We start from the raw sequence: 12,520 nt of genomic DNA on the forward strand, positions 1-12,520 counted from the left end.
CTTGTTGAATTTAAGGATGAAGTCAGATTCCAAAATTATATGGTAATGAAATGACCTCTGAAGCAACAACTTAGTGCTTAAAAAGTCAGCTAGAATTTAATGTAAGAAGTTTGGCCTTTATAGATTTTGGGAGATTTTCTTTTCCTTCTATAATAAAGTTATATGAAAATGAAGAAAAAAAGAAGTAAGCTAGAGATTCAAAGAGTGAAGACTTGTTCTTAGCATGAGGAAAGCCTCTATCAAATCTTCAACCAAATGATTCTGGTTAAATAGTTCACTAATTTGTTGTTTTTTAATTACTAAATACTTTAAACATGGAAAATGCATTTTAAAATCTTAAGAGCCAAGGGCACCTGGGTGGCTCAGTTGGTTGGGTGTCTGACTCCGGCTCAGGTCATGATCTCACATTTCGTGGGTTTGAGCCCCGCATCAGGTTCTTTGCTGACAGCTCAGAGCCTGGAGCCTGTTTTGGACTCTGTGTCTCCCTCTCTCTCTCTGCCGCACCCCCAACTCATGCTATCTGTGTGTCTCTCTCTCAAAAATAAATATTATAAAATAAGCAAAACCAAATAAAATAAAAAGACCCATATACTCACCTACTAGATTTAATAGATGTGAATTTTGCCATTTATGTACCAAACTTCTGTCACTTTAAAAAAAAATTTTTTTTTTTTAATGTTTACTTAGTTTTGAGAGAGAGAGAGACAGAGAATAAGCAGGGAAGGGGCAGAGAGAGAGAAAGAGACAGAATCTGAAGTGGGCTCCAGGCTCCAAGCTGACAGCACAGAGCCTGATGCGGTGCTCAAACTCACAAAGTGAGAGATCATGACCTGAGCCGAAGTCAGACACCCAACCAACTGAGCCACCCATGCGCCCCCTCTGCCACTTGTTTTTAAGAAACAAATGATTCTGGGTACAACTATCTGGATTCTGGAGGCCTTTGCTCTTCCTAACCTGAAGTCACCATAACCTGAAGTTGTGTTTTATTCTGTTTTCCTACATTTGATGTACCCATTAATAATAATATAGTGGGCCGCCTGAGTGGCTTGGTCGGTTAAGCGTCCAACTTCGGCTCATGTCATGATGATCTCACGGTCCGTGAGTTCGAGCCCCGCGTCGGGCTCTGTGCTGACTGCTCAGAGCCTGGAGCCTGTTTCGGATTCTGTGTCTCCCTCTCTCTCTGCCCTTCCCCTGTTCACGCCCTGTCTCTCTCTGTCTCAAAAATAAGTAAAAACGTTAAAAAAAAAATTAAAAAAAAATATATAGTATTGTATTAAGTTTTTACATAAATGATACCTCTTATTCTTTTGTAACTTGCTAATTTGGTTCTAATAAGGTGTGGGGTTTTTTTTGTTTTGTTTTGTGTTTTTGTGAGAGAGAGCGTGGATGAACACGGACAGGGGCAGAGGGAGAGAGAGAATCTTAAGCAGGCTCCACACTCAGCATGGAACACAAGCGGGGCTTGATCCGACAACCCTGGGATCATGACCTGAGCTGAAATGAAGTCAGATGCTCAACCAACTGAGCCACCCAGGTGCCTGCCCCTCCCCCCCCCCCCCAATATGGTGTTTAAAAAAAATTTTAATGGGTTTTCTAAATAGGTAACTGATTCATTATGAAGCATAGTAAGGCTAGCTCATATTTTTGTCTGGATATCCACCATGATTGGGGACCTTCTGTTACGGGGCACTATATAATGCTTCCAATATGAGACAGCTCTCCCTAGGGAAGTCACTCAAACTGAACAATGGGTGACAGGCAGATTATTGTCAAGTGCCATGTGATTTCTTTTGATTATTCAATTTCATACCCCAGTAAAATGACTTCATATTCCAAACTAAACACACAACATAAGCACAGCAATCATTAACTGAAACAATCATTTCCCTAAGAAAGCTGTAACAAGGCTCTGTAAGAGGCCTGGATATACCCAGACTGCAGTGTTCACATCACCCCATAAGGCAGGCCATCAGGAGACAGCTGTGGGGAAATGAAGCACCACCCGGATTCTACAGTACTAGAACACAGGACAGGAGGGTAAATTAATGACAAACACCAGGTAGTTTACTTTCATTCTTCTCAGATTAAGCTTTAAGTCTAGTCAGGTGAGAAAGATTATAGAAAAAAAGCAAACAATTTTCTCAAATTGGAATTGGGCTGACCAGACACGATTTATGACTTGGCCATAATATGGCCTGAAGAAATAGGTTATTGCTCATTTTCAGTGAGTTGAACTGGTCTCTTTAGGTTTTGAAAGACACACCTCCTTCTTCCTGGTCTGTGTCCTCACTACCATTCTTGTCTTCACTATCCAGGTTCAAGTCATCTGGAAGGTCCAAGGCCTCAGGTTCTGGCAGCTCTTCCTGATTGCCATGGTAAGGATCCACCTCATTCTCATCATATTCCCTCTTTGACAATGGAGAGAACAGGAAAAAATTAATTTTTTTTTAAAAAGTAGCATTTGCAAATAATTAGCTCTAAGCACTTATGCTAAGAGAATACAAGATCTCTTCCCTAAAATTTCTCCCACATGTTAGAATTTTACTGATGTTTCTAGAATTTTCATCTTGGATTTTCAAACCTCACTTACTGTGCAGGTTCTCCACTGATAAGAGGTACTGTGTTACTTAATTTCAAGAGGAAACGGAAATTTATGAGAAGATATATAGAAAAGAATCACAGAACTTAGCTTCCAAACTCCAGCATGAGCCCAAACAGAATCAAGACCTCATTAGTAACCAATAGTTAGATATTTTATGTCCTGTTGAGAGACTTTGTAACATGTTCTTTTACAAGCCAATGGGAAAATGATGAATAGGAAAAAAAAAAAAAAAAATGTCTTGAGACTCCCAGGAGCTGTGAGCCCTGACCTTGAATCAGGAGCAGACTGGTTTCAAATCCTCATTACCTCATCTATTTGTTCATTAATTTTGTCTTGGCCTTGTCTATCATCAGCAACTTCTGCTTCTTCCTTTTCTTCCTTATCTCGGTTTTTATCTCTGTTTGACTTCCCAGCATCCAAGTTGTCGTCTTTGGCAACAAGTCCACAATCTTCCTAAATATCAGAGGCAGAAAAAACAAAATCATTACTCTCAATCTAAGAAACCGCTTTCACGTAAGTTGATTCTATCTAAACTAGCTCTTAGACATGTACAATCTCTGTCTGTTGAGCCTATCCTCTGGAAATATCCAGCTGACAGGGTGTCCTCCATGACCTGGAAAGAACATTCTGGCTTCATCCAGATGGTAGCAGTATTAGCAGGCGTGTGAACAGTGGGGTGGGTCACACTGTGCTGCTGCAGTGTCACACCCAGCCCTGATTTCTCCTAAGCAGAGAGCTGGGGAGGTTCAGTGGCCAACAGCAGAATCAGAGCATTTGCACAGTCTCCTTAATTTTCCTCCTCCATTACACATGGAATGGCCCAGGTCAGACCATTCTTTTAGCTCTGAGTTCAATTAAGTAAGACAGAAAAAAAAAAAGAAGAAAAAAAAGAAGGATGGAAGAAAGAAAAAAAGGCAGAAAAGGAAGAGCAGTAAATGACAGGGAGTGGTAGCTTGTTGGAAGAAGGTCTCCTCTCAAACTGGGGATTACAGGGTGGGGAGAATCTTTTAATTACCTCATCCATTCCTGGTCCTGTTTCTTCAGTTTTACTGTCTTCTTCTTCCTCATCATCGTCATCACCCCAAAGCCTCTCATCAAGTTTGTCAGCTTCCTCACCATTCAGATCGCCCATCTGTTTATCCAGGTCTCCGCCCTCACTGTCTGATTTCCCATCATCCTCTTCTGTAAGGGAAAGCACTGAGGTTAGGCAAATCCCCGAACTGACTGGGCCATGTGCAGAAGAGGCATGGACCCACCACCTGGCAAGTGCCCCACCTGAGATTTACTGCTTGCATTTACAGAACACTGTACACACAGATGCCTTTAGATCTCCTGAAGCAGTCCTACTGTGTTTTGCAAACTATTTGAAGAAAAAAAAAGTCTGTAATGTGTGATATTAATAAACAGAAGGGTGATGGAACAGCTGTCAGGATGTCTACTTCTGGTGCTGGGGGGTGGGGAGGATATTCATCATTATGAGACTCAGCAACTTTACTGGGCTTTGGTTTCTTGTCTGTGAAATGATGTCCAAGGTTCCTCCCCATCTCCAACATACTCTACACTTCTATTTTGACCATCTTTTAAAATCACACATCTAACTCAATCATAATTTTTCGCAATTGTTTTTGCTCAGTCTACTGTGACAAAGGTTATATTCTTAAGCTGCTTAGGCAAGCATATGCTTTTCTACTCTAAGGTCAATTTTCATTTCTGCAAGATCTTCACTTAGAAGAAGACACAATTATCTCAAATTAAGCTCTGGAGAGAAATTTAGGGGTAAGAACTGAATTATGGTATAAACACAACAGATGACAATGTGCTATAAGAAATCATATTCTCAAGCAAATTGTAATGACAGGGGAACGTTTATATGTTAAATGAAAAAAGCTGACTATAGAACTATTTATGGTGTGTGTATAGGTATCTATTTTACAAATGTAGATATAGATATTTTACTCTTGAACTTTTGTTCCAAATCATCTGTCACAAATCTCTATTTTTATAATTTTTAAAAAGATTTTTTAAGAAACTACCCTGAACAATTTACTTTTTTTTAATATAAGTTTTTTTTAAGGAGGCATTTTTTTTTTTAATTTTTTAATGTTTATTTAATTTTGAGAGACAGAGCGTGAGCATCGGAGGGGCAGAGAGAGGAGACACAGAATCTGAAGCAGGCTCCAGGCTCTGAGCTGTCAGCACAGAGCCTGATGTGGGGCTCGAACTCACAAACTGCGAGATCATGACCTGAGCCGAAGTTGGCTCAACCAACTGAGCCACCCAGGCTCCCCTGAACAATTTACTTTTAAGCCAAGCTCTGTTAGGGACATCTCTCCTTGTTCCTTCAAGGTTCCCTGAAGTCACTGCACATAGTGCATGAGGCAGCCAAAATACCAGTCAATGTCTCAGTTTGCTCAGAAGAATCTCCAGAATGGACTACAGACTTCTGCCTCCATGGAGACAGTGATGAAACATGCATATAGGTGATGTTTTCATCTACAGTTATGCAGAGTAATAAACTTGCTAAAAAAGATAATAGGCTTCTTATTGGGAAAATGTAATTTCCTAGATAAAGTATTTTTTAAAAACAAGAATGAAGTGACAATCTCAAACCTTTTTCAAGTTCCCCATCATGCATTTTCCCATCAAAGTCTTCTGACATCTCAATGGCATTATCCTCGCCCTTAATGTCTGGTTTTGAGTCGGGATCCTCTTTATCCTTTTCTTGGCCTTTCTGAAGTGTATCTTCTGCCTATATCAAAAAGTATTATAGAAAACATAAACATTGTAACTTTTCTAATGTTTATTTAGCTCTAAATAAAACAGAAATACCTAAATGCCAACATTAATGGTATAAAGTTATCTCTAGGGAGAGAAAAAAAGAGAACCAACAGAGACAACCACAAACAATTTCTAGTTTGCTTTAATATGTCTATAATTTCCAGTTTTACTGCGCTGTGATTAGAGAATACAGAATTTTGTTGTTCTTTTTCATGTGAATTGTTAAAAAAATCCAGATTTAACAAGAATATGCAGTCTCAAAAAATATGAATTCTTAAGGATAAAAATTCATTCTTATTGTATTCCCCATATCTCTAATATTTTTATCACTTTAGTCTCTCATAGACAGTAACTCAATGTAATTTTGTCCACTTTCCCTTAAACTATATATTTCTATATACTCTAGGCGATATTTGGGCCAAAGATTCATGACTGTTCTTTCATTATGGTTGGATTTTTAAAAATGCTTTTTTAAAATACAAAAATAATAAAATCCCATTAAAAGAATTTTAAGCAAAACAGAAAGAGTTAGTTTCCCATGGCACCACCATCCTCCTCTCAAAGAAATCAGCATCAGTGACATTCTGGTGCATCTTTTTAACCATGAATACACCAATAAGCATTTAGTAATATAGGCAATCTGTAGCAATATCTGCCTCCCAATATCTTTTTAAACAAAAATGGATCATTGCTTCACAAGCTGGCATTCTACTTTTCTTTTTTAACTCAAAAAATGTCTCTTAGATAATATTTCTATGCTGATACACACAAATCTACCTCATTCTAACTTATAATGCTATTCTGAATGGATGGTAACATAATTTAAATAATTCCCTCTGATAAGTATTTGGATTCTTTTATAATTTTCACCATTATAAATAATAGTATAGTGAACATACTTGAGTAAAAAACATTAACATTTCTATCAGGAAACATGGAATTCCTAGGTCAAAGAATACACACAATTCAAAATCTATGAGATACTGCCAAATTGTTCTGATAGCTTTTATCTCAATATTTTTCACATTGGATTGCACTTTTCTATTTTCTTTTTTTTTTTTTTTTTTTTGGCTTTAATATTTTCCTATGAGAAAAGTACTTTTGACAAAGTTAAATTTGATAAATAGAGAAAAGGCAAATAAAAAAGAAATATATTATGCATTAAAAGAGCTTGGGGCGCCTGGGTGGCTCAGTTGGTTAAGCGCCCGACTTCAGCTCGGGTCACGATCTCGCGGTCCGTGAGTTCGAGCCCCGCGTCGGGCTCTGGGCTGATGGCTCAGGGCCTGGAGCCTGCTTCCGATTCTGTGTCTCCCTCTCTCTCTGCCCCTCCCCTGTTCATGCTCTGTCTCTCTCTGTCTCGAAAATAAATAAAACGTTAAAAAAAAATAAAAAAATTAAAAAAATAAAAAAAAGAGCTCTACCACACTTTTGGCTTTTTTTTTCCACTTTTCCCTTCTAAGGATGAGAGTAAGTTTGAATTGGTTTGGTCCTTTATTTCTAAGTTATAACCACACCTTAAATAAAAATTTATGGTCTGCTTTAGACTTAGAATATAGGCGCTAAAAAGAAATTCCATTATCTCTTATTCTTCAAGTCACAGTTGATAAATCTAAATGACTAATAATAATAATACGTAAAAAAAAAAAAAAAAAAAATCACTCCCAAATGAGACATGCATTTAAAAAAGCCAACAGGGGTGTCTGGGTGGCTCAGGCCGTTGGGCATCTGACTCTTGATTTCAGATCTCACAGTTCATGGGATCGAGCTCCACATTGGGCTTTGCACTGAAAACGCAGAGCCTGCTTGGAGTTCTCTCCCTCTCTCTGTCCTTCCCCTGCTCACACTCGCTCAACACACACACACACACACACACACACACCCTTTTTTTGTTACCCAAGTGCCCCTTGGTTTTATTTTTAATTTTTTTTCTAGTAAAACATTTTTATTTTTTAATTTTTAATTTTTTAATATAATTTATTGTCAAGTTAGCTAACATACAGCATATACAGTGTGCTCTTGGTTTTGGGGATAGATTCTCATGATGCATTGCTTACATATAAGACCCAGTGCTCATCACCACAAGTGCCCTTCTCAATGTCCATCACCCATTTTTCCCTCTTCCCTGCACCACTCCCTCTTCCACCCTCAGTTTGTTCTCTGTATTTAAGAGTCTCTTACAGTTTACCTCACTCTCTGTTTGAAATTATTCTCCCCCTTCCGTTCCCCCATGGTCTTCTGTTAAGTTTCTTGAGTTCCACATATGAGTGAAAACATATGGTATCTGTCTTTCTCTGACTTATTTCACTTAGCATAATACCCTCCATTCCCATCCATGTTGTTGCAAATGGCAGGATTTCATTCTTTCTCATTGCCAAGTAGTATTCCATTGTATATATAAACCTCATCTTCTTTATCCATTCATCAGTCGATGGACATTTAGGCTCTTTCCATAATTCGGCTATTGTTGAAAATGCTGCTATAAACATTGGGATACAAGTGCCCCTATGAATCGGCACTCGTTTGTCCTTTGGATAAATCTTAGCCCAAGCCATCTATTTCAAAAACATTCTTCATTCCAACCAAAAGAGGATATAGATTAAATTTTTTCAATGGGTCTTAAAGACATACAATAAAACCTATTAAGAGTAAACAATGGCATTATTACTTAATGCAGTGGTCACTTAAAATAGCCACGGTTTTTATCTTTAAATGAACCACTACCAAAAACACTTCAGAAAATCATCAACAAAGACCTCCCCATTTAAAATAAGAGAATTTAATGGGGCGCCTGAGTAACTCAGTTGGTTAAGCATCCGACTTTGGCTCAGGTCATGATCTCGCAGTTCATGGGTTCAAGCCCTGCACTGGGCTCTATGCTAACAGCTCAGAGCCTGCTTCAGATTCTGTGTCTCCCTCTCTCTCTCTGCCCCCCATTCATGCTCTTTTTTCTCTCAAAAATGAATAAACATTAAAAAAAATTAAATAAACACCAAAAGTTTAAATCATTTCCCTTTCTTTTTAAAAAAAAATTTTTTTTTTTAACATTTATTTATTTTTGAGACAGAGAGAGACAGAGCATGAATGGGGGAGGGACAGAGAGAGAGGGAGACACAGAATCGGAAGCAGGCTCCAGGCTCTGAGCCATCAGCCCAGAGCCCGACGCGAGGCTCAAACTCACAGACCGTGAGATCGTGACCTGAGCTGAAGTCGGACGCTTAACCAACTGAGCCACCCAGGCGCCTCAATCATTTCCCTTTCAAATTATAGCCATAACTAATGACTGAGCTGCAAAGTTCCTTGTTCTCTAGGCTTATTTATACCTGACTCCCTAAAGCTTTAGTATTCTTAGGGTTCCATGGATCACAGATTGAAACCATTACTTAGTAAAAACATTGATGTGTAAAATTTAATATTGAAAACAAAGGGAAATGGGGGTGAGCTTCTGTAAACTGTATGTGTATTTCACACATATGAAAACATACCTGTTCTTCATTTTCAATCTGCTCACTCACATCCTTCATGCCCTCGCCTTCCCCAATTCCACCTCCCTCATAGTCATGGAACTCAGTTGCTCCCTCTCCTGCTGAATCTTCCATGAATTCTTTGGGCAGGCAAAATCCCTTAAAAATAAAAAAGTGAACAGTTAAGTTCAAAAGCAATTAAAACAACAAAACAGAAACAAACAAAAAAAGGATTTCTAGTCCTGATACAAAAAAAAAAATTGTTAGCTTTTTTTAGCTCAATATTTTAAATCTGATGGGAATATATACAGTAAACTTTTGACATTGTTTTCCTCCTCGATAACAGTTATTATGCAGTTTCAAAGCTTGACATCAGATTTAACATATCAGGTTTTGACTCTGTAGAGGCCTTTTAGTGTGTGGTAATTTTTCATTTGGCAAGACAAAACTCTTAATGAATTATACTTGGACAGCACCTAGGAGCAAGTCATTGAGCAAGGGTAGAGCCTCTCAGTGTCTAAATCCCAAAGGGATTTTGTCATTCTTTATTTACTTCTCAAATTAGTAAGACTAAGAGGAGAAAGAGGGAGACAAGACATGTAACCCTGGAGGTTCAGCAACTTGAAACAGATGCCACAACAGGTTTCATTTTTACTTCAAAAATTGAAGAAAATTTGGTATGGTGCTTCTCAAGTAAAATGTTAGTTTTAATATAAAAAGAATATGCCCCTCCTTCAACTCTTGAGCTAAATCTATCATTCCTGGGGTAGGTGCTACATCTAGCCTCAGCTGTTTTCTGCCAAGGCACCTGGCTGGCACAGTATAGGGACTAGAGTCAAGAACAGGTCAGACACAGAAACACTCATCAAGTGTTAACAAACTGTTTCGTGTTGGAAAATAGTTTGGAAAGAAAAATCAACTGCTAGCATGTGGGACAAAAATGAATAGAAAAACAAGTAGAAGAAAATAGTGGCTCTCTCCCATCCAAGTACTAACCAGGCCCGACCCTGTTTAGCTTCCGAGATCAGATGAGATCGGGAGAGTTCAGGGTGGTACGGCCGTAGACAAAAATAGTGGCTCTCAATCAGGAATTTTATCAGACAAGCTATCAAGTTGTCAATCTGAGGATAGAAATGTATTAAAAAACAAGCTGCCAACTAACAAGGAATTAAGACCCCAAACCTGCAAATACCAATTGTGACTCAGTTACAAAGAAACAGCTTTCCATGGATTAAGTGTTATAATTATGACATAGATCTATTATCTTAGCACTGAGTCTAACCTACTTTCAATTTCCCTCAGGACTACTCAGAAAGGATATGAATACAATGTGGATACTTAAAAACGTAAAGGAAAGGCAAACTCACTATCAGGACATGTATTCTTAGAAAGCTGACTGAGGGGGACCTGGGTGACTTAGTCAGTTAAGGGTCCAACTTCGGCTCAGATCATGATCTTGTGGTGAGTTCAAGCCCCACGTCGGGCTCTGTGTTGACAGCTCACAGCCTGGAACCTGCTTCATATTCTGTGTCTCCCTCTCTCTCTGTCCCTCCCCTGCTCATGCTCTGTCTCTCTCTCTCTCTCTCTCTCTCTCTCAAAAATAAATAAACATTTAAAATAGGTTTAGGTACAGGCAGAACATGACTGTACGAGGCGGAGATTCAGAGGTCCTTCTTCAGGGCACATCACTCACAGTAGCTACATCTGGAATAGTGGAAGGGCTCCCAACACTTTGCTTATATTAAAACCCCCACACCCCACTCCAAAACACAGGCCAAAGTCATTCTAAAACCTGTCAGACAAGAGCAACAGCACAAGTGGACAAACAGAACTGACCCAAATCTCAGGGTATGCTCACCATACACTGTCCTACCGCTCTTTTGCATATGGTATATTTTCCAAGGAGTGATGAGATTTGAGACTGGCTCAGTGCCCATCAGACAGAAGGAGCAAATAAGACATTCATTTATTTATTACTCAACAAATACACACATTCGTCCTCTATATACACTGCATGGGCTTGTCTTCCATTTTTAAACCCTTTCTAATATTCCAGTTACCCAGAATTAAGAACTCTTGACTATTTATAAGAAGCCTAAAGTCCATCTTTAGTTTGTAAATTCCTATCTTCAAGTGACTCTTACGAGTATTGTACTTAGATTTGGAGAAAATCTTAGAATACTAAGGAAATCAAAATAAAACAAAGTATATTCAATTGAAGGTAGTTCTCACAAAAATGCTAAGGAGTGTGGGCAGATCTCATTTTACAAACAAGGAAACTAAGGTTAAGGATAGCCTCTGGAGTTTAGGGATTTCATCAGTGGGGGACCTGCAGGTTCCAAGACCTTAGTGGAAACAGGCATAGTGAAAGGGTGCTGGACAAAGCCCTAAAAAATCCACAGGGAGAGCAAATGACCTCCTGCTCTTTGTGAATGTCCTAAATAAAAGCCTGTGAAAGCAAGCACTTAATGGCTACCAAGTATTTGGTACTGGCTGCACCAGGGTGCTTCACATGAACAGTCCTTACCTCCTGGGCGAGCTCTGTAAAGACCTGGGCAAGAACAGACAGCAGCTTTGCAGTGCTACGGTGAGTTGCCAAAGACATGGTCAGGAAGAAGAGGACGAGGTCTGAGTACCTGGAGAGCATGGGCACCAGACGCACCAACAAGCAGCAGGATTGGCTGAAGAACTGCGGGCAAAAGATCACAAGGCCTGCTCACACTATGTAATGGGTGCTGGGTTTTCCCTGTAATAAAAATGTTCTGGAACTAAACAGCAACAGTCATTGCACAATGTTGTGAATGCACTAAATGCCACTGATGGTAAGTTTTATGTATATTTTCTCTCTCACACACACACACGCGCGCCTCTACTATTTCTTCCATCTTCACACAAACCTTCACAAAAGTACGCTTTAAATTCTGTCACTTACAATCCATTTACTTAATAAAGTGTAGTGGTTTTTTTTTTTTTGAATAAGATGTTTATAAACGAATTCTATTCAGAATCAAAGTTGGCACTGGAGTCAGTGCTACAGACTTATAATGTCCTACAAAATAAGTTGCTTCTCTGGAATATTATGGAGGTGGCAACCTCCCCCTTTGCTAGCTTGTTGTGAAGGGGAAGGTATTTGCAGAGTGTGGCGATTCATTAGCTGATGGCAGCAACATCCACCATTAACATCAAACACCCAGGAAAATATCTGGTTAGGGTATGAAAGAATCCCAAGATGACAGATACTCTGGGTTGCTAGCATTTTTTTTGCATCTATGCATCTTAAAACTATAACCCTTAGCTAGCAAGCCCTAAGCTTTTCACAGTTTGTCAGTCATGTTTACCTGCATAAAGAAAACAAATTTTGAGTGATTTTTGCCCCCAAAGGCCTGCTTTGGGAGCACCTACATGGAGCAAAGTGAAACCCACTCTGGATGGCAAGAAGCTTCTGAAGCACTGCTGGTTACCGTGTGTTTTGCTGCTGTGCCATCTTCACCGTACGATTTCAGCCTCTCCAACAGCTCAGAGACAGCAGAAATGATTTTCTGCACATGCAGAGTGCTCACGTCGGCCCACAAATCATCCTCTAACAGTTTTGTTAGATGTCCTGATTGCAGTCCCTCCAAGCCTGCTGCCCCTTTCATTCACAGAAAAGGAAGACATGATGAGTAACACAAAATAAACC

The 12,520-nt window shown here is 39.2% G+C and overlaps 1 protein-coding gene across 1 annotated transcript in view; it reads right to left on the minus strand.

Moving 5' to 3' along the window:
* MDN1 (midasin AAA ATPase 1) overlaps positions 1-12,520 on the minus strand; it is a 173,798-nt gene that overhangs the window by 16,077 nt on the left and 145,201 nt on the right. Inside the window, exons 82-88 of the mRNA XM_042939361.1 lie at positions 12,303-12,472; positions 11,369-11,530; positions 8,863-9,000; positions 5,213-5,351; positions 3,618-3,784; positions 2,909-3,055; positions 2,264-2,408 (exon numbers count right to left, since the gene is read on the minus strand). Of these exons, the coding sequence (XP_042795295.1) occupies positions 2,264-2,408; positions 2,909-3,055; positions 3,618-3,784; positions 5,213-5,351; positions 8,863-9,000; positions 11,369-11,530; positions 12,303-12,472 (1,068 nt within the window). The remainder of the gene's footprint in view (positions 1-2,263; positions 2,409-2,908; positions 3,056-3,617; positions 3,785-5,212; positions 5,352-8,862; positions 9,001-11,368; positions 11,531-12,302; positions 12,473-12,520) is intronic.

This window comes from Panthera leo, chromosome B2 (assembly GCF_018350215.1).
Source record: "Panthera leo isolate Ple1 chromosome B2, P.leo_Ple1_pat1.1, whole genome shotgun sequence".
Lineage (NCBI taxonomy): Eukaryota > Metazoa > Chordata > Mammalia > Carnivora > Felidae > Panthera > Panthera leo.